We start from the raw sequence: 23496 nt of genomic DNA on the forward strand, positions 1-23496 counted from the left end.
TTGTGGGAAGCAAATACCTCATAAGGATTTCCATTCTTATTGTATCCCATGCCTACGCCCAGACCACGACGTCACTGGTTGTCGGTTTTGTGCTAGGTTTAACAAATGCACTATTAAACGTCGGTTTGATTTTGCCCAACATTACTTTGGCAGAAAATTCAATTATACAATGCCATCAGAACGTCCGCCGACCGGAATACATAAAAAGTGCAAAGACAAGGATAGGCATCTGAGGCCCAAAACTGACAATGAAGCCTCTTCTAGGCCAGTCGCCGGTTCTCCGGTTTTCAGTGAGGCACCTTCACAGCCCCTGACGACCGCTTCTATAGAACCACAGGCCACCTCTGACTCCCACGTGGAGATGGCTGGGTCTTCGGATGCACAAGTTATTCAGACTACCGAAACTACCCTTTCAGAGGGATCTGGAGTAGCTGAACAACCCGCAGCTTCAGAGGGTGTTTTCAGACCTACTCAGTTAAGTATTAAATCTTCTAAGTCTAAACCTACTTTAAAAACTAGGAAACAAATACAGCATTCTCCAGGACAGGCCTCCATGCCTAAGAAACAAATGCTCAAAATGGCCGAAGACCTAATCACTCTGATCAGGGGTTCCCATCCCCCTCCTGAAAAAAGGCCTAGACAGGATGCAGACTATGACTCATCCGACCAGGTATCCATCTCTTCAGATTCATCCTCAAAACTAGGATATTCCTTACCCCCTTATGAGGATTCTGATGCTGAGGAATCAATTCCATCAGCCTCTCCGCCTGAGGACTACTCCTTTGGGGAAACCTTACATACCATGAGGGAGCATTTCCATTGGGAAGGCCAGGATTACTCAAAATCCAAGAAAAGGCTCAGAGACTTCCTTTTATTACCTCAACACAGACCCCTTGCTATTTCGCCAGTGTGAGATATTGTGGATGATGTGTATACTGAATCCAGCTTAAATCCTGATTCTTTACCTCCAGCCCCAGTTAAGCCTGACAGATACAACAGAGTCCCTGACTCGCACAAATTTCTTTATAAAAGCCCTGTTGCTGACCCTGAAACTATTTCTAAGGGACCCAAAGGGGTTAAGGCCTCATCAGCAAAGAATCCAGTCCCCTCTGACAGAGATTCCAGAGCATTACACAGATGGGGGAAGAAAGTATATATGTCTGCAACTTTAGCAATGAGGGCCTTAAATTGCCAGTTTCACATGTTAAAATATCAGCAATTTTTGATGTCTCAGTTGAAACAAAAAATGCTACCAGATTCAGATCCTCCTAATTTAAAGGAAATGCAGGATTTATTGCATGCAGGTGAACAAGTGGGAAAGCACACTTTGCAATGTGGTTTTGTTTCTTTAGAGGCCTCCTGTAGAGCAGCTGTTACAGGTTCTGTCATTAGAAGACATGCTTGGTTAAAAGAACATACGTTACCAGATCATGTTAAAGCAAAACTATTGGATGCACCTTTGCAGCAGAATGTGTTATTTGGAGTTAAGGCAGAAGAGGTATTAAAGAAAATGGAGGATACGGCAAAATCTATGCAAACGGTGAAGGATTTCTTACAGGTTCAGCCTCCTCGATTTAGCAGAAATTGGCCAACAAAGAATTGGTCCTTTCCAGTTTCAGGCAGACCTCAAAGGGGCAGATACAGACGTCCAAGAGGTAGAGGTCAGCCACAAGGCTCTTACAGGCCTTGACAATGGGGTGCATCAGGCCAGAAAGAAGGGGAAGACAGGCCACAACCGTATAAAAAACAGCCCCAATGACTTCCCACTACAGCTGCCAAACAGCTCTCTCTTGGCAGCCCCCTTGGGGGGAAAAATGGCACTTTTCATTCACAATTGACATATGATCACCAAAGACAAATGGGTTCTCAGCATTGTATCTCAAGGTTACAGGTTCCACTTTCACACTCTGCCAAGGTTAAAAGGAATGCCAAACCTGCCACCAAATCAATGGGCAGAGGCTCAAAAACAAATTACAGCACTCATGGACATGAGAGCTATTCAAAAGGTACCACCACGGGAGCAAGGGTAAGGATTTTACTCAACTCTTTCTGGTTCCCAGAAAGGACAAAGCCTGGAGGCCCATTCTGGACCTTTCTTCCCTAAACACTTACCTGGATGTTCCGAATTTCAAAATGTTGACACTACAGCAGCTTCTTCCTATGCTGTGCAAGGAAGCTTGGCTCGTAACCTTGGACCACAAGGAGGCATACCTGCATGTCCCTATCAGACAAAACTGCAGAAGATACCTCAGATTCATAGCTGGTTCAATGCACTATCAATTCTCTGCACTGCCCTTTGGCTTATCTACTGCGTCCAGAGTCTTCACAAAGTGCCTGGCACCAGTAATTGCATTTTGCAGACAGAAATTAATTCAAATTTATCCGTAACTGGACGACTGCCTGATTCAAGCAAAGAGCAAGGACATTCTTCTAAAGCATCTGGCATTTGTAAAACAGTTATTAAGTTGCCTAGGGTACACAGTAAACAAAAAGAAATCAAAACTAGTGCCCTCACAAGAGATAATATTCCTGGGTGCCAGCTTGAATACAATGGCTCAGATGGCTTATCTCATGCCAGACATCTGACTCAATATTTTCAATTGATGGCAACAAGAACCCAACTCCCTGCAAGAAATATTCTGCAGGCCTTGGGTTACATGACATCTTGCATACTACTAATTCCATATGCCAGGCTGCATATGAGGAAACTACAGTGGTACCTAAAGAGTATCTGGTTTCAACACTGTCAAAGTTTGGAAACAGTTATACCACTAATTCCATGCCTGCAACAGGAGTTTCGATGGTGGGCTCAAGCTTGTCACCTCAACAAGGGACAGCCTTTTATTCAACCCACAGCCAGGCAAACACTGACAACCGATGCATCGGATTACGCCTGGGGAGCACACAGGCAGGAAAATGTATTCAAGGCAAGTGGCCCGCAGAACAAAGGCATCTTCACATCAATCAAAAAGAGATGCCAGCTGTACAAAATGCCCTAAAAGCCTTCAAGGACCTGCTACATTCAGGACAACTGCTATTAAAGACAGACAACACCACAGTTATGTGGTACATAAACAAGCAAGGGGGCACTCACTCTTATCCCCTCTGCAGACAAGCCATGACCTTGTGGAACACAGCTCTAAACTATCAAGTTCATCTGCAAGCACAATTCCTGCCAGGAGGGAAAAACACACTGGCAGACGACTTAAGCAGAAAGATCATGGATCCCCATGAATGGGAACTGAATCCACAAATATTCAGAATGATAACACGGAAATGGTGGAGCCTGGACATAGATCTGTTTGCATCCCCAATAAACTGCCAGCTACAAAAATTCTGCACAAGGAGTTACCATCCACAAGCATGGAAAGTGGATGCCCTTTCATTCAGCTGGAAAAATCTACAAGTATATGCTTTCCCACCACTGCCTCTCCTTCCAAAGGTGTTCATCAAAGCCAGGCAGGAAGAGCCAAAGATGATCCTGATTGCACCAGACTGGCCACGCCAGCAGTGGTACCCAATCTTGAAGAACTTAGCACAAGGACCACTCTGGATTTTGCCTCAAGTCCTACATCTGCTGACTCAGCACAACAATCAGCTACTTCACAGCCAGCTAAAGACTTTAAACCTGGCTGCATGGAAGATTACCTAGTCAAGCAAGCAATGCCTCTCTCCAAAGCTGTTATGGATGTCATTCTGGAGGCGAGAAGGCCTAGTACCAGGAAAGCTTATTCGGATAAATGGAAGCGATTCTGTGCCTGGAACCAGGCTCACAGCCTTGACCCTCTTGTCCCAAATATTCCTCAGATACTACAATATTTAACTGAGATGCTGGACAAAGGCCTCTCCTTTTCATCCATCAAGATCCACGCCTCTGCCATCTCTGCTCATTACAACACGAATTCACCAATTTTTTCTAATCCTTTGCTAAAACAGTACCTCAGAGGGGCTAAAACATAAAACTGCCCTGTAGAGCACCTACTCCAACTTGGGACCTCAACTTCGTGTTGGAAAAATTAACTTTACCTCCTTTTGAGCCAGCTAACACAGCAGATTTAAAATATATCTCTTGGAAAACTGCTCTACTCCTGGCAATAACATCAGCACAAAGAGTTTCAGAATTACAGGCACTAATGGCAATGGAACCTTTCATCATTTTCCACCAAGACAGGGTGTCTTTAAGAACTAACCCTACGTTTATGCCTAAGGTGGTATCCAGTGTGGCTCTAAACCAAACTATTCACTTGCCAACTTTTTATCCAAATCCACAGAATAAAGGGGAGAGACTACTGCACTCTTTGTACATACACAGGCAGTTACGCTTCTACTTGGACAAAACCAAAGCTTTCAGAAAATCTGAGCAATTATTGGTAGCATATGCTGCAGGAGCACAGGGAAAAGCCATTTCAAAACAGATTATTTCAAAATGGATAGGACACTGTATACATTTCTGCTATACACACCATGGAAAACCTGTACCTAACCGCATTAGATCTCACTCCGCCAGTGCAACAGCCACTTCAACTGCCTACCTCAGAGGAGTCCCTACCAAGGACATTTTGGAAGCAGCAACTTGGAGTTCTGTTCATACCTTCACCAAGCACTACTATCTGCCTCTATACTCTAAATCCAGAGCTGGCTTCGCCACTGCAGTGCTGCAGGGCCTTATAGCCACCCCTAATGCCTTATAGTACCAGCCACCCTACCTCAGCTTTGGGATTCTACCCAAGTGTAATGACTGCAGCAGTGTAACATGATGAACATAGTACAGTTTTGTACCTACCATAAATGTAGATGTTCGAGTATATACACTGCTGCAGTCCAGGTTACCCTCCCTCCTTCCCCTCTTACTTGCTGGTACGTACCTATGTCTTCTACCCTTTACTACCTATAGGGAGTATTTGCTGGTATCTGAAAGTTGTTGATTGCTTTTCTTATGTATGTTTTATTAGCAATTGGCATAGCCTACCTTTTTGGGGGCAGCTGACATCTGGGGCAAGAAAAACTGAAGAAAATGGTGTCGGCTGCACTTATATACCCTTGTCGCACTGACGTCAGGGAGGAGGTGACAGCAACCAATGCCGACTGGGGAACCGCCTGACGGCAAGATAACCCAAGTGTAATGACTGCAGCAGTGTATACACTTGAACATCTACATTTATGGTAGGTACAAAACTGTACATGTTCTTCGTCTCACATTGCTGCAGTCATAACCTGTGGGTAGTCCGCTGTCCTCGATCGGCCCGAATACCAAAGAGCTGGGCTGGCGTCGGTCATTGTCACCTAGAGCTGACGTCAGTACGTCGTAGTACATAAGCGCATGACCAACGCCATATCCTCAGTCTTTCTTGCCGCGTGGCCCGAAGCAGAAGCAGCGTTTGCAAGTGCCGTTCGGCGTACTGAAATTTTCATTTATCGAGTTTCAGACCGAAGACCAAGTTGGGCTAAGTACCCCGTTGGGGAAATCTTTGTCTTTTCTTGCCTCAGTTATCCGGATGTCAGAAAAAGTTAATAATTGCATTTCTTGTGGGAAACAGATACCTCATAAGGATTTTCATTCTTTCTGTATTCCTTGCTTAGGGCCTGAGCACGCGGGTCGGGTGTCGCTTTTGTGCTAGATTTAACAAGCGCACCATTAAACGGAGATTAGACTGTGCCAGGCTTGTTTTCGGTAAAAGGTGTAACTATAACATACCGTCGGATCCTCCGACGCCCGCTACCGCTAAAAAGCGTAAAGATAGATCTTTGAAGTCTAAACCGGATGAGTCGTCCGTTGCGGACGCCAGTTCTACGGAGCCTCCGGTTGAACCTGTGGATCCTGCCGAGGGTTCGGCTGAATTCCACGGGGAACCTTTACTTTTACAGGAGTTGGCCTCTCAGGAGTTAGAAAAAAATGTTGGTAAGTCAGCTCCAAAGGCTAGGCACATGCAGGTACAAAAATTCAGGTAACTGTAGGTAATAATCCGATCCAATGTACTTAATACCGGAAGTTGTAAAAACACTGCTTTATTCACCAAAACAAAAGTAAAAGTAAAACGCTGCACCAGCGTTTTTCGTTCTGATAAGTATCAGAACTTCTTCAGACAACCAACAAACAAAGCAGTGTTTTTACAACTTACGGTATTAAGTACATTGGATCGGATTATTACCTACAGTTACCTGAATTTTTGTACCTGCATGTGCCTAGCCTTTGGAGCTGACTTACCAACATTTTTTTCTTAGTTTTCTGTGTGGTTTCTTTTGGTTGCTCTCAGGAGTTAGGCCCGGCTGAAGGTGCTTCTCAGGTGTCTGTAGTTCCATCTTTACAGAAGGTTATTAGGCCTTCTACTTTAGTGGCTAAAGCTCATGCTAAGGCCAAACCTTGTCATGTTGGCCCTGGTCATAGTTCTAGCTCTCCAGCCCCTGTTCCTAAAAAGCATATGTTAAAAATGGCTGAGGACTTGATTACTTTGATCAGGGGTTCTATGCCCCCCCCGGAGAAGAGGCCTAGGGTGGAGGCAGATTTAGAGGGGATGGATCATTCCTCAGACTACTCTGATTCCTCAGCTGAAGAAATTCACGAATTCCCTTCTTATTTGGATTCGGATGCAGAGGACTCCTGTCCTTCTGCTTCTCCTCCAGAGGATTTTTCTTTTTCTGAGACTTTACATTCCATGAGGGAGCATTTCAAGTGGGAAGGTCAGGATTTTTCGGATTCTCGGAAACGGCTCAGGGAATTTTTCTTTCTGCCACAGCATAGGCCCTTGGCTATTCCTCCTGTTTTAAAAGTTGTTCAGGATGTTTTTTCTGAATCTTCCCTTAATCCTGATTCTTTACCTCCTGCCCCTGTTAAGCCAGACAGATATTATAGAGTTCCTGAAGCACATAAGTATTTGTACAAGAGTCCTAGAGCTGATCCGGAAACTATTACTCAAGGTCTGAAGGGTATTAGGGCTTCTGTGGCTAAGAATCCAGTTCCTTTGGATAAAGATTCTAGAGCTTTAGATAGATGGGGGAAAAAGTGTACACCTCCTCTACGTTAGCTATGAGGGCTTTGAATTTCCAATTTCATATGCTGAAGTATCAGAATTTTTTGTTAGGTCAATTGAAATCTAAGGTGGATGCTTTATCTGAGGGTATAGAGTGTAAGGAGCTCCAGGAGTTGTTTCATGCATCAGATCAAGTTGGCAAGCATTCTTTTCAGTGTGGTTTCGATGCTCTTCAGGCTGCATCCAGGGTGGCTGCTACAGGTTCAGGTATTCGTAGACATGCCTGGCTTAAGGAGCAAAATTTGTCAGAACATGTTAAGGCTCGGATTTTGGATGCTCCTCTTCAATCTGAAGTACTTTTTGGTCCTTCTGTGGAATCGGTTTTGAAAAAGATGGAAGATAAGGCTAAGTCTATGCAGACGGTCAAAGATTTTATGCAGGTGCAGCCCCCTACGTTTAGTAGGAATTGGCCTGCTAGAGGATGGTCTTTTCCTTCTTCGGGTTATCAGTCTAAGGGCAGGTCTAGGCGTGGTAGAGGCAGAGCTCACGCTCAGGGTTCTTTCAGACCTAGGACTTGGAGTTCTCCTGCACAGTCTTCTGGTGAGGGCAGGGATCAGCCTTTTCGTAAACAGTCCCAATGACCTGTATCTTCCGCTGCCAGACCCTTCTCTACTGGCAGCTCCTCTAGGAGGAAAGTTGGGACTTTTCAAACAAAACTGGCATTTGGTCACCCAGGACAAATGGGTGAGGGATATAATAAATCACGGGTACAAGTTTTATTTTCACACTTTTCCTCCTTTCGAAGGCATGCCGGATGTGCCTCCTCAGCAAAGGATGGAGGCTCAGGAGCAAATTTCTTTACTTTTACAGATGGGGGCAATTCAGGTGGTCTCTCCGTCAGAAGTAGGCCTAGGTTTTTATTCCCGCCTATTCCTAGTGCCAAAGAAAGGAAACACTTGGAGGCCTATTCTGGATTTGTCCATTCTCAATACCTACCTAGACATTCCAAAGTTCAAGATGTTAACATTACAACAACTTCTGCCTATGCTGGGCGAAGATCACTGGATGGTAACCCTGGATCTCAAAGAGGCCTATCTTCACATCCCTATCAGGCCCAGCTGCAGGAGATTCCTGAGATTTCGGGCTGGTACTTCTCATTATCAGTTCTCTGCATTGCCCTTTGGTTTATCTACTGCCCAGAGTATTCACAAAAGTTCTGGCTCCTGTAATTGCTTTTTCAGACAGAGAGGAATACAAATTTATCCTTATCTGGACGATTGCCTGATTCTTGCTCAAAACAAAGACAAGTTACTACAACATCTCCAGTATGTAATGGCAGTTTTAAGGTGCCTAGGGTATTCTGTGAACGAAATAAAGTCCAGTCTAGTGCCCTCTCAGGACATGTGCTTTCTGGGTGTGAGACTGAATACAGCTTCTCAGATGGCATTTCTGACCCCGGACAAACAAAGAACTCTTCATCTATACTTCCAGCAGTTATCAGTAATGTCCAGGCTGACTGCAAGGACAGTCCTTCAAGCCTTGGGGTTCATGGCATCTTGCATTCTAGTACTCCCCAATGCCAAACTGCATATGAGGAAGCTACAATGGTATCTCAAAAGTGTGTGGACTCAACACTGCCACGGTTTGGACACTGTCATTCGGATTATACCTTGCATCCAGAAGGAATTCTTGTGGTGGGCTCAGGAATGTCACCTAAACAAGGGACTGTCTGTGACCCGACCAGAGGCGAGTCAGATCCTAACGACGGATGCCTCGGACTTGGCTTGGGGAGCGCACTTCAATGGGAAATGGATACAAGACATGTGGCCTCCCAAACTACTACATTTACATATCAACATGAAGGAGATGTTAGCAGTCCAATTTGCTTTGATGGCCTTCGAGGATCTACTTCAGCCGGGACAGGTGTTGATTCAAACAGACAACACAACAGTCATGTGGTACATCAACAAGCAGGGGGGAACCCATTCCTACCCTCTTTGCAGACAAGCAATGATTTTGTGGGAAACTGCTCTGAGTTTGCAAATCAATCTTCAAGCACGGTTTCTGCCAGGAGCACAGAACTCCCTAGCAGATGTATTGAGCAGGCAGATTGTGGATCCCCACGAGTGGAAACTGGATCCTCAGGTATTCAAACAATTGACCGTGGCTTGGGGAACTCCAGACATAGATCTGTTCGCTTCTCCACTGAATTTTCAACTGCCAAAATTTTGCACAAAGATGTTCCACCCAAATGCTTGGAAAGTGGATGCTCTATCTTTCAGTTGGAACAACCTTCACGTTTATGCTTTTCCTCCTCTGCCTCTTCTTCCCAAGGTACTCTTGAAAGTCAGGCGGGACAAGCCTTGCATGATTCTAATAGCACCAGATTGGCCATGTCAGCATTGGTATCCTCTGCTGAGGAGTTTAATTCAGGAGCCTCCTTGGCTTCTGCCACAGGTTCCTCATTTGTTATCCCAGTCAAACAATCATTTTCTCAACGTTCGGGTGCAGTCCCTGCATCTGACAGCCTGGCGTAGTTGGTGATGGAGCCGGTGGGGTCTCAGCTTCCTCAACAGGTTTTAGACGTCATTTTGGAAGCCAGGCGACCTAGTACTGGAAAAGTTTATGCTGATAAATGGAAGAGATTTTTTCTTTGGAGCACAGCAAAGGGCTTTGATGTTTCAGTGCCTAATTTGAGTTTTGCACTACAGTATCTTACTGAATTACTGGACAAGGGTTTGTCATTCTCTTCTGTGAAGGTTCATGCTGCAGCCATTTCTGCTCACTATGATTGTGACCCTCCTTTATTTTCTCACCCTTTGTTCAAACAATTTCTTAGAGGGCAAATAATATAAGACCCCCGTAGAGCTCCTACTCCTTCCTGGGATCTCAATTTTGTGTTGGAGAAGCTTACTTTACCTCCTTTTGAACCTGCAGCTACGTCTGAATTGAAGTTTTTGTCTTGGAAGACTGATTTTTTGTTGGCCATTACTTCTGCTAGGAGGGTATCTGAATTGCAGGCGCTCATGGCAGTTGAACCCTTTCTGATATTTCATAAGGATAGAGTTTCTTTCTTGAACTAACCCTACTTTTATGCCTAAAGTGATTTCTAATGTGGCCTTGAACCAGTCTATTCATTTGCCTACTTTTTATGCTGATCCCCAAAATAAGGGGGAAAAATTCTTGCATTCTTTGGATATCCACAGGCAGTTACGTTACTATTTGAGCAGAACTAAGGAGTTCAGACAGACTCAACAGTTATTTGTTTCTTTTGCTTTGGGTTCACAAGGAAAGCTGTTTCAAAGCAGACTATTTCAAAGTGGATTGGTCAATGTATTGCTTTTGTTATTCACATTATGGGAAGAATGTGGCTTCTGAGATCAGACCTCATTCTACTAGGGCTACTGCCACATCTACTGCTTTTTGAGGGTGTAGCTACTAAGGATATTTTGGAGGCAGCTACTTGGAGTTCAGTACACACTTTTACTAAGCATTACCATCTCCTCTTTATTCCAAGTCCAGGGCTGGGTTTGCCACTGCAGTTTTACAGGGCATGTTAGCAGCTCCTAATGCTATTTAGTTTGCCAGCCTCCCTTTTCCTTTGCTTTGGGATTCTACCCACAGGTTATGACTGCAGCAATGTGAGACGAAGAACATAGTACAGTTTTGTACCTACCATAAATGTAGATGTTCGAGGATCTACATTGCTGCAGTCCAATATCCCTCCTCCTTCCCCTCTATAGTTTGTGGTTGCTGTGTTTTTTATTTTAGGATTATCTTTATTTCCACACTGGTAGTTGTTGGGCGTTTACTATTTTGGCTCTGGCCTTCTTTCATTCTTAGGCCTTCTGACATCTGGGGCAAGAAAGACTGAGGATATGGCGTCGGTCATGCGCTTATGTACTACGACGTACTGACGTCAGCTCTAGGCGACAATGACCGACGCCAGCCCAGCTCTTTGGTATTCGGGCCGATCGAGGACAGCGGACTACCCACAGGTTATGACTGCAGCAATGTAGATCCTCGAACATCTACATTTATGGTAGGTACAAAACTGTACTTTTTCAGTGAATGTGGGTTTCAAATGCGGAGAAGTTTTAATGCTAAGTCTCTTTTCATTGTAAGACTATTGCTTTGTTTAGGTTTAGTAAATGTCTATCAGCGTTTCTGCTATAAAATTTGAAATAAAAGTTGTAAATGAAATCCAAATATCTGTAATCATTGTAGAAGTAAAGCATAAAACAGTATGCACACTGAGATATTTGAACAGTGTCTATGACAAATGGGGAGAAATAGCCAAGTAATGGGACTCTGGAATGGCTGTGTGGGCGGGGGTGGGGCTGAGTGGGTGGTGCAGCAGAGGGAGATGGGGCTGCATGAGCGGGGCTTGGGTTTGCACCCCCCCTGCAAAAAATCCTGCAGGCTCCCTTGGCTGCAACATGCCTTCATTCACTACTAAAACAACTATTCACCCTTCCTCTTCCCAGTGTATTACCATGCCACAATGGAGAACCACTTTCCAGACCTACTGAAAGTAGAGACATCCACAAGGTCTTAACAGAGTAGAGAAGGTCTAGATTTTACTTCAGATTCATCTTTAATGCCACTGAAAACTAAGGACTTCAGGCTCATTCTAGACATGAAGGGCCCTAAGCTCATTGTAGACTTAAGTAGCCTAAACCAGTTTGTTCCCAGACAAAAGTTCTAAATGGTCACAGTGTGGCTAATCCTCCACTATCTGTGAAAAGGATATTTGATGTGCCCTTTATGTCTCCAAGACACATACCTGCAAATCAAGATAGTCAAGGAGGTTACCTTGATTACAGGTGGGGGCTAGTCCCTTAATGGTCTCCTGGACTGCATGCCTAGTAACCTATCTGATCTATGACCTCAGGCCTTAGACTGTCCTAGCCCACAGTATTTTCATAAGCTGTAAGGTGGCGGTGACACTGTATTGAAGGCTGTAGGGTTTGAAAATTTTCCCTTATTTAGATGATTGAGTCCTCATATCCCAACCATAGAAAAACTAACTGCTGCCAGGAATTCCTTAAAGTTTTTTTTCTAGCCCTTGGAGTTACCATGAACTTCACAAAATCCCCAACTGAAGCCCTCTTAGTATCTAGAGTTTATAGGATGCCTGCTGGACATCCACACATATATAAACAGGCTCCCTCAGAAAAGAATTTCCTTTTCTGGTTCAAGTGGTGTCAGGCATTTTTTCAGTCTTCTACAATTACAGTAGCCCTGTGTCTTGGTTCTCTGGGGTCTAATGGCTCCCATAATGTTATATCATATTTAGGTTCTACAGAAGGTCTTGCACGTTCAAGAAAACCAGTGGTTGGACTCTGTCCAGTAAGATAAGAGTTTCTAAAGCATGATGAATGCACCCAACTTGGGATGTGCTGGCATCAGCTTCTCCCTGGGCAGCTCCTGTATAGTTATTATTGCTTTCCTGGTGACAGTCACCATATATACTTCAGCCCTAGGATGGGGACCATTGTTAAGAGGAGACCATCTGATGTGAAGGCCAGTTTGCATATCAGTACCCTAGAGATGAATGATTCTTTTCATACTGTAGACTTTCCATGATAACCTTCTGCATGAAGTGATTGCCATAAACTGCAACAACATGACAAGTGTGCAGTACACCAAAGGGTGGGGCAGAATCCATTCCTATTCCCCTTGTTGAGAGGCTGTTAGACTTTGGAGGTAGGGAATGTCATCAGTGCACTTTCCGATAGCTGCCCACATACCTGCAGAAGCCAACTGACTAGCAAACCAGATTAGCAATCACTTGTAGTTTCCCTCTGAGGGTGTCTGTTGCCTGGTTCATAGGTTGATAGGTTGGTACTAGGTTATCGGCCCTAGGGCCTATACAGGCCTAACCATAACAATTCCCTGGATATTTCTTCCCACAATATTTACTTCCCTGGACCCCTGTCTAGCAGGGAAATTGACGTGATCCCCGGAGTGAATTTCCTATCTCCCATCCAATCGTCAAGGTTTCTTTTGAACAGCACCAAGGAGGTGCTCTACTTGACATGTATGGGCAGTCTATTCCAGAGTATGGAGAGTCTCTGGGTGAAGAACCTATCCCTCCAGCATATTTTGTTCATTGTGATGACAAGGTTTAGATCCCTAGAGCGTGTGGCTCTGAGGGATTGGGATTTTTTTTAAATGGAGCATGTCCAACAACTGAGGGTTTGACATGGCCTTGTATGTTAAGCAGAGATCGCCTCTGAGTAGACGATATGCCACAGAGTATAGCTGGAGTTTTTTTAGACGATCGGTATAGGGCATCTGCTTTAGGCCAGGTATTTCTGCGGCCTTTCCAGCTGTTGCAAATGTCTTGTGAGGTACATACCAAATGGGACGTTGTATTCTATAATGGGTCTAATTAGTGATGAGTACAGTGGGACAATGACCTCCTTTTTTCTAGATGAAAAGCCCTTAGTGATGAGGTGTGCCACCTAAAATGATTTCCTGACTGTTGTAGCGATGTGGTGTGAGCCTTAGCCAGTAACCTGAATCCCAGGGGTGACAGGTGCAGACCATCTCTGGCAAAGCATCATGGTCTGTCGATCATGTCATCTCAGTCAGACAGATACTGGATCTACTTTGAATGAATGACACCAGAAGCTTAGCCAATTGTTGAAGTCAATCATTTTGTCTTTATATTGTGGTATCATTCTTGGCGAAGGCAGGATGCTACTTAGGGCTAGGGTCATACCTGCCTGGGCCACATAATCCAAGAGCTCTTTCATGTCTCTTTTCATGTAGTCCAGGGAGGTACGTCTCAAGTCATTCACTCAACATGGACAATGACAGAGTCATATTTGTACTTGTGGAGTGACTTGAGTGCATGTGTTATGTGGTGGATCCTGTGTTATGTGGTGGATCCTGGCACCTGACAGGCAGCTAACTGTAATTTTCTCCTTGGTCAGCCTGATGAGTGGGACATCACTGTGCCTGACTATAGAGTCACCTATGACTGAAGTGTTAGGTACATTCTCTTGCCTTAGGGGCTGTTGCTGGGTGGCACACTGGTGGTGTGAGCTATGTGACACTTTGATTGTGATTGGTGTTTGTTTGCGTTTAAGCATTCGGAGGTCCTTGTTGCTTGAGCAGGTTAAAGTTAAGGGCCTCTGCATATGTGGATTTAGTGTTGCTATGTGTGTGTGTTGGTGGTGTGGGTTTAGAAGGGCTATGTGTTGCTTGAGGTGTAGTGCGGGTGTTAACCTTCTCCTCTTGACTGTCTAGCACAATCTTGGGTGGAGAGAGGTTTGCTTCCAGTTTGGCTATATAAGTGCATCTCTCACAGGTTGTAGTGTTGGGTGGTAGGAGGAGAGGGTTGTCTGTGTACATGAGACAATTGCTGCATTGCCCCAGTATGCCCAGATTCACCAGGTGGACAGGAGAAATCACTGGAAGCTCACCCTTGGACATGCCTGGTTTTTTGTAAAATCTCTTTACCATCTTTGGAGAGTACTCACTGCAATCGCTTTGCAAGCTTGACTTTTGCCAAATGCAGAGACTTTTCCCTGATTCTCCCTTGTATCAGACGGACAGGAATGCCTTAGTTCAAGAGAGGTTTCCCGATCTCTTTACCAGCTTTCCCCATTTCCTCCAGTTCCCAAGTTCCTGCAGTGGAATGAAGTCAGGATTATTTTCCTAGCTTCATGTTTGGCCTTTCCAAGTATGGTTCCCTTGCTGTGACCTCATCTCTTGGATTAACCTGTCAGGTTAAGACCACTCAGGACCTTCCTCTCTCACCCATCTGGCAAGTGTCATCTGGATTTTCATGGCCTTAGATTAACTTCTTGGTATTATCCAGTTCTAACGATGGCTAGTGACCAGCTTACCCTGGCAGCATGGTCTGCATCCTTATTTCCACCCGGAAGACCAACACTAGGAGAGTGTACAAAGATAAAATGGGTGTCTTGGGTCTTCTGGGTGTTGGATGTTGTAGGAATCCTTTTGTTGTTCCTGTTCCAGTAATTCTAGGTTTAGCTCCCTCACATTATTTGGTCAGAGGAGAGGTTCTCCTGTACTATGATTCACTTGGCATCCATCTTGAACTTTCATTTAGGTTGACATAATTTCTCTTTAGTCTCTCTTAAGGTGTATAATACTTTTCTGGGGAAGCCTTCCTCTGTAGACTTCTGATCAGAGATCCTTTTCCACAATGGGATATCAATTTTGTGCTGGAGCAGTAGACTAAGCTTGCCTTTAAACTGGCCTTCAGAACAGAGTTGAAGTTCATTTCTGAAAAAAAAAAAACACTTTCCTCATGGCTACCTGGCAGTTAGTGCAGAGAACTAAAACTCTGACTTGTAAATGAGCTATTTCATGTGCCAAAAGTACAGGGTGTGAATCTTTCCACTTCCATTTGCTTACTCTGTGACCCTGAGCAAGTCACTTAAATAGCCAGTTCTTTGAGGCATTTGGGAATTGGGGTTGGGCTCCTTATTGGTCTCCTATACTGCATTCCTAGTAATTACCTATGAATCTGGCAGGCTGAACTTCAGGCTTTGTGTGTTGACTCACCATACTCCATATTTCATAAAAACAGGGGTGTAGTGTAATGTAGTAATTCTTCAGAGACTACTGAAGTATATATAAATCAGACAGTGAGTTTTCCTGTAGTTTTTCTGCATCATTCTGACAAGAGAGAATACCTGCTTCAGTGTTTAGATGTTCCCAGGTAGCTGCTGTTTTACCTTCGTTGGACTAAGGATTAGGAAAGATGTGCAGCAGTTTGACTCATTTACTGCTAATAGATTGTCAAGAGTGACATGAAAGTCTCTAAAGCAACTTTGTCAAGAAGGTTTCTAGGTGTATTACCTAAGGCATGGAAATCCTTAGCAGGCGAATCTAAACCTCACTGCACAAGAGCAGTAGCCATCTCTCAGGCCTTTTTCCATAATGCATATGTTAGTAATATTTATGTTGCCGATACATGGGCTTTTGTGGGCAAATTTCTGAACCATTACATGCTGGATGTAATCTTTAGGTCTCATGTGGCATTTGGGGCCACTGTTTTCCAATTTCTTCTCTCATAAATCAGCCCAAGTTGAATGCTGAGGTCACTGTCCTAATTATAGAGAAGGATGGACCAGACCATGACAGATATGAAAACTATGTACTTGTTGTAATGATAGATCTGAATTGTCATGGTTCATGCTCCTCTACAATCCCACCCATCATCCCCCAGCTTAGAAGATAGTGGGAGTATGGATGTTGGTATGGTAGGGAGAATTAAATGAATGTGCTCTAAGTGGCCAGCTTATAACTGGGCAGTGATGGAGGCATGCTAGGGATTATGCAAGGAGGAGAAGTCAAAGCCTGTTTGTACTGGTGCTGAGGTGACTGAGCTAGAGAGAGATGGTGGTATGTCAGGTATTAGGTGTTACATAAGGAAGAAGAGTTAAAGACCAGGGAAGTTTGTACTGGTGCTGAGGTGAATGATCTGATGAATGATGATAGAATGCTTGGCATTCAATATTATGTAAGTGGGAGGAGTTAATGACTGCTTGTGTTGTTGCTAATATGACTGAGCTAGTAACTGATGGTGGCTTCCCAGGTATTAGATATTATGTAAGGGGTAGGAGTTAATGACTGCTTGTGTTGTTGCTGAGATGACTGAGCTAGTAACTGGTGGTGACTTTCCAGGTATTAAATAATATGTAAGGGGAGGAGTTAACTATTTGTGTTATTGCTAACATGACTGAACTAGTAACTGATGGTAGGTTGCCAGGCATTAGATATTATGTAAGTGGGAGAAGTTAATGACTATTTGGCTGAGGTAACCAAGATAGCAAGTGATTGTGGTATGCTAGGCATTGAGTATTATGTAAGGGGAAGGAGTTAAAGCCCAGGAAAGTTTGTATTGGTTCTGAGGTGACTGCGCTTGTACTAGGGCTACAGTTCTAGCAATAGAGGAAGGTGAACCACAGTCATGCGGATAAGTCATTATGGTAAGTCCTTAACTTGTTTTGATGTCAATATGAATACAGTGATTTAAGTGCAGGATTATACATCTATATAATTTGCTTCTCTATACAAATTACTGCCATTGTCTTGCTACTAATTATACTGCATAGATATTGAGCAAAACTCATTATTCTGGTTGTTAACCCACTCCTGAGATGGTTGAGTTTTTACAAATCTGACACTGAACAAGAAGAAAGGAGTAGTTATTAACTATGGCAAATTAGCATCTAGTGCATCTGAAGATTTTAACATAGGTGGTTACATTCTTGTTCATCTGTGTGCATAATAAATTAAGAGCAAGTAAATTTTGTATTTTCAGATGCCAAATAACTTTGAAGATGTTGCTGTTGAGTTTTCAAGTGAGGAGTGGAAGATGCTGAGTGAACAGGACAAAGAGTTACACAGGGAGGTGATGGTGCAGAACTATGAGAACATGATTTCTTTAGGTAAAGTCATCCTTACTGACTGAAATTCGAATATTAGTCATATATATTAGCAATACGAATTATTTCAGTAACATAATAATGCAGTGTATGGATTTACAACATAATATAAGCAGTACAAAAATCTTAGAAGTTCAGTCTTATTTAGAATTGCAGTTACATATACTAATAATGATATTACACAAGTTGAAAGTATTACATGGTTAGAAGGCTCTGCATTCAAGTGTTTATTCCTGTCTCAATATTAAAATGTTGTGTGCTACATAGATATTTTCCAGTTCCTTTGGGCTGTTTATCTAATTTTCTGGGGTTTTGTTACTTTTTAATTCATAATTGCACATAAACCCATTGTTGGGAATTCTGGAAATCACCTAATGCCCATTTTAACAGTAATGATGCCAAAGAGATATCTAATGGTAGCTCTGTACCCAACAATGATCTTCATTAATGTGAAGAAATTAGACACTATTATCTATGCTAGCATGTCTGGCTGAAGTTTTTGTACATAATTTCAGATTAACCTGTGTATTATATGCCAGCATGACTAGTTATGATATTGTAAATATGTTCTTACTTGTTGGTTTATAATCTGTTTGTGCAGAATGTTGCAAAGACTTGAACAATGTTCCTTTACATTTCTAACTGCACATATTTGTGAAGTTGTTTCTAAATACAGACTCTCTCAGAATTAGCTGATCTGTAGATGATGTCATCAGAATGTTGACAGTTGCTATGTTACTGTCAGATGCTGAGAGACGGGAAGGAACTTTAGAAAACAGCAGTTGGTTGATTTTCAAAATGTGAAATGAAAATTAGAACTGGAACAGTTGTGAGAGTTAAGCTAGTCTATAAAATAGCCTACTGAAGGCAGTTGAAGTCAGTTCAGTTACAGTTGTCAGTTGCCAGCTACAGTTGTACAGTGCAGTGGATACCCAAAATGACTCACCAAGAACTGTAGGCTTGCCTTTGCTCTGTTCTAATAATTTAGTTTAGATCAGGGACAGTGTTCTTTAGTCAGAGAGGAAAATTATAAGTAATTAGTTTTTCTAAATGTTGGATTTCTATCCTACAGTATTGATTTCATTTTTCTGGTGATTAAGTTCTGTTTGTTTGTTGGAAGTTACTGTGATAATTCCTGGGCCACTGGGAAAGTTTTGCTGCTTTAGATCATTTGCTGTCATTTGTTTTACTATCTAATTTTCATAATTTGGCACCCCTTTAAAGGGGCATGTAGCCCATCTGATTGGTGGCACGTGTTACTTTATTATTTTAGGGAAAGGACACAGGCTTTCCCAGAAGTGTTTGGGTGTGTGAGGATTAATGTATTTAAGTGTGAGTGTATTAGAAGTCTTAAACTAAGACACATTGCTCTGAAGTGTGTAATAAGGAGTTACATTAGGGGTGGGCAGAAGTATGCAGTCCATTCCTGGGTTACTGAGTGAGTTCCAGCTGTGCTGTTAGGAAAATTGTGAAATTTTACTTCTGTTTAAGTGACAGTCTCACATTGAAGTCAGTAGTGAGGATTGAATCTCCTTAGTAACTGACAGCAGGATAATGGGGGATGTCACATTATTGTTGGCAGTTTGGTGGGATATTATCTGGACGTCACAATTACATCAACTGTATTATTCTTTAAATCCTTAAATGTAAGTTCCCCCTCACCTTGACACTGTACAAGACACAACACTAACTCAATTTTCCTACATCTGATCATTTAAAAATAAATTTAGGCAAAATAAAGTACTTTTTTTCTACTGTACAATTAATTCACGATAAAATATTGCATTACTTTATTTTCTACACCCTGAACTAATAATCATAATTTTGAGCTGTGGAGACTTTATGTGACTAATTTGCATGCAGATTCCCTTCCATTCCTTCTGTAACATGTGGAGTGTAAGTATATTTAAATATGCTAATAACAAAGCTGCAGGGAGTTGCGTGTCTTGTGGTACAGATTCATGCATTCTTTATTAAGGCAGTCAAGTTAAACACTTCATGGATGCTGGTGCTAATCTGGATTGTTTATGTTTCCCTACAGAGTATCCTTATTAACATCTGCATATTCCATGGTATTACAGTGGGGAAATGCATTTGTAAAATGAATACTACTATTTAATTTCAAGCTTTTATCTTTTTGTAAATAGAAAATAAAGTCACAGCTAGAATAATGCTCTATTTGCAGCTACCAGGAATTCTGTTACTGCAGTTCAGTTTGTAAAAAAATGGAAGTTTGTATCCAGAAATTTGATTTGTTTCTCACTAAGAGCTGATAGATGGAAAGGTTGAAAAGGTGCACTGTGCCACGTCTGCATTTTATCAGTAAAGCCTTGAAGATATTTAAGGCTTACTCTTCTTATGGATGTGGAAGGAGAAATAACAGCACTTAGGGTACAGTTCAGGACTTTTTGCAAGCCTTAAAGTAATTTACCATTTGTTCTTTAGTAAGGGCACATGATCTTATGTTACTAAACTGAGGAATCAAGTTAAAGGCTACAGATTTGGTGGTTTCTATGATTCATTAATAAGTGCCATAAAATAATGATCAAATCAGAAGCAGTCCATAAAAACCCCAGACCTGACCTTATCAAAAGCTGTGAAAGTGCACAGAATGAGTGAAATAACTAGAGTACAGTTTAAAGAATTAGCTGAGGAACTAAGATAAATGTGACTCAACAAAACAACAAACAGTAAAGGATATGCATAAGAAGTCATTTTACAGAGTACTTAACAGTAATAGAAGCACTAATGGTAGCCATGAGGTGCAGAGTTAATGTTATGCAGTTAAAATTCATACTTTATATACATGTAGAGAAAAGCATGAAAGGAAGCATTGTCATGCTACTAATCAGTTTTGCAGATTTTTGCTATGAAGAATCATTATTCATGGATATATAAAAAGAAAGACAATGTCTTCAAAAGAATTTGCATGGTGTTGGACAGAATTACGAAAATGCATTACATCAACAAGTAACTCAGATAGGTGCTTATAAAATAAAAATATATGATACAGTGAAATCTGAAAATGCATCAGAGAAATTTAGACAATAATACAAGTCACATTGTTGCCATGGAATTGACAAAACAATGACAATAAGCAAAATGTTGAAGGTAAAGGATAACTAATCCTAAACACGTTTCCTTTTTTCATTGTGTTTTCCCTCCTTAAATACTGTTTTCCACACATTTACATATTTTAAAAAATAGCGCATAACAGAGAATAAAATGTAATATATATAACACACAAGCTTTCACGTAAAAATTCTTTCTCAAGTAGATTAAATATCCACACATATACCTTATATAAAGTATTCAATTAATCTAGTTAAACCTAATTAATCAGTGATGTAAACCTCTTTGTTTCAGTACAGGCTTAAAGGGACAGAACTCATTTTTACCAGATACAGTAACAACATTGAACCTGCTAATCTATTCATATTCATATACTTCTGTCCTATTCACAATGTCACCTCTCCTAACACTTTCACAAATTACTTGTAACACTATCGGCTTAAAACAGTACATAGCATTATTAAATGAAACATGCTTAGCCAAGGCATTTGAAGTAGTTAATCTCCTAATATCATACAGATGTGCAGTCATATCGCGTAGCCTGCTATTCATCTTACCTACATGAAATGATGTAAAGGCTATACATTTAGCCAACTAAACTAAATTCATGCTCTCACATGATGAAAAAAATAATATTTATATTGCATAACTGGATGTATAAAGCAACAGGATGTTCATCATGTTTCACTGTTGCAGTCATTACTCTTGGGTTATCCTGCTGTCAGGCTACCCACAGTCAGCCTGAATTCCAAAGTCTTGGTCCGGCATCGGTTGCTGTTGCCTCTTCCCTGACGTCAGTGCGCCAGGGGTATAAAAGATGCAGCCGATGCCATTTTCTCCAGTCTTTCTTGCCGCGCGGTGCCCAAAGCGAAGCAGTTCGCAAGTGCCGGTCGGCCGACTCCTGAGATTTTCGTGTTCGAATTTCAGATCCGAAGTCTTCATTTAAAGCTAAGTACCCCATTGGGGAAACTTTTTTTCTTGCTCCAGACCAATGTCAGAAAAAGTTAATAATTGTATTTCTTGTGGGAAGCAAATACCTCATAAGGACTTCCATTCTTATTGTATTCCTTGCCTAGGCCCTAATCACGACATTGATAATTGCAGGTTTTGTGCTAGATTTAACCAACGCACTATTAAGCGTCAGTACGAATTTGCATTTCATTACTTTGGCCGAAGATTTAATTACACGATGTTGTCGGATAGCCATCCGACTACCGCAATTCACAAGAAACGCAAGGAAAAGGACAGACATCCGAGGTCCAAAATTGACAACGAGGCTTCTTCTAAGCTAGTCACCGGTTCGCCGGTTCTCAGTGAGGCGCTTTCGCAGCCTCTGACGCCCGCTACCTCAGAGCTGCAGGCCACTTCCGACTCCCATGTGGAGCAGACCAGGCTGCTGGAAACTCAAGATATTGGACACTTGGAAAATATTCCCTCAGATGGGTCCAGAGCCGCTGAGCAGGCATCGGCTTCTGAGGGTATTTTCAGGCCTACACAGTTATATATAAAACCGACTACAGCTTCAAAGGCTCCATGCCTAAAAAACAGATGCTCAAAAATGGCTGAAGGCCTAATTACTTTGATCAGGCATTCCGATCCCCCTCCTGGTAAGAGGCCTAGGCACAAGACAGAATATGAATCTTCAGATCAGGTTTCCATTTCCTTTGACTCCTCCTCTGAACAGGAATACTGTCTTCCTCCAAACGAGGATTCTTATGCTGAAGAATCTATCCCTTCAGCCTCTCCTCCTGAGGATTATTCTTTTGGGGAAACCCTGCATACCATGAGGGAACACTTCCACTGGGAGAGCCAAGACTACTCAGAATCTAAGAAAAGGCTCAGAGACTTTCTTTTACTACCTCAGCACAGGCCTCTTGCTATCCCCCCTGTTTTAGACATTATAGATGATGTATTTTCAGAGTCCGGCCTATCTCCTGACTCTACCTCCTGCACCTGTTAAGCCAGACAGATACTACAGGGTTCCAGATTCACATACATTTCTTTATAAAAACCCTGCTGCTGACCCAGAAATTATTACTCAGGGTCCCAAAGGGGTCAAGGCTTCCACTGCAAAAAACCCTATCCCCTCTGATAGGGATTCAAGGGCACTGGACATATGGGGAAAAAGGTTTACACTTCTGCTGCCTTGGCTGTGAGGGCTTTAAATTGTCAATTTCATATGCTTAAATATCAGCAGTACTTAATGTCACTGCTTAACACAGAAAATGTTAACAAATTTTGAAAGTGCAGAAAACAAGGAAATGCAGGATTTATTGCATGCAACTGAACAAGTGGGAAAGCATACTTTGCAATGTGGTTTTGATTCTCTGGAGGCCTCTTGCAGGACCACTGTTACAGGTTCTGTCATTAGGAGGCAGGCTTGGTTAAAGGAACAGAATCTGCCTGATCATGTTAAAGCAAGATTATTAGATGCTCCATTGCAGCATGATACTTTGTTTGGTGTTAAAGCAGAAGAGGTGTTGAAGAAAATGGAGGACAAAGCAAAATCTATGCAGGCAGTTAAGGATTTCTTACAGGTGCAGCCACCTAGATTTAGCAGGAACTGGCCTGCAAAGATTTGGTCCTTTCCAGTGTCAGACAGGCCACAAAGAGGCAGATACAGATGCCCCAGAGGCAGATCCCAGCCCCAAGGTTCATACAGGCCTAAACAATGGAGTTCTTCTACCTCCAAAAGCAGAGAAGACAAATCACAGCCATACAGGAAACAATCCCAATGACTTTCCTCTGCCAGCACCAAGCACTTATCTTTTGACAGCCCCCTTAGGGGGAAAACTAGCACTTTTTTCACAAAATTAGCACATGATCACCCAGGACAAATGGGTCTTGAATATAGTGTCTCAGGGCTACAGGTTCCACTTTCACACCCTGCCAAGGGCAAAATGTATGCCAGACCTGCCACACAGTCAATGGGCAGAGGCACAAAAATAAGTTTCATCCCACATGGACATGAGGGCCATTCAGCGAGTACCACAGCAAGAGCAGGGACAAGGATTTTACTC

The 23496-nt window shown here is 42.5% G+C and overlaps 1 protein-coding gene across 2 annotated transcripts in view; it reads left to right on the top strand.

Annotated features, from left to right (window-relative positions):
• Nucleotides 1-23496, top strand: part of LOC122798775 (zinc finger protein 271-like) — a 243283-nt gene that overhangs the window by 114560 nt on the left and 105227 nt on the right. For both annotated transcript variants that reach the window (XM_044067887.1, XM_044067885.1), the window contains exon 2: nucleotides 17281-17407. In XM_044067887.1, coding sequence (XP_043923822.1) covers nucleotides 17281-17407 — 127 coding nt within the window. The remainder of the gene's footprint in view (nucleotides 1-17280; nucleotides 17408-23496) is intronic.

Source organism: Protopterus annectens, chromosome 3.part1 (genome assembly GCF_019279795.1).
Source record: "Protopterus annectens isolate FY-2018-M chromosome 3.part1, PAN1.0, whole genome shotgun sequence".
Taxonomy (NCBI): Eukaryota; Metazoa; Chordata; order Ceratodontiformes; family Protopteridae; genus Protopterus; species Protopterus annectens.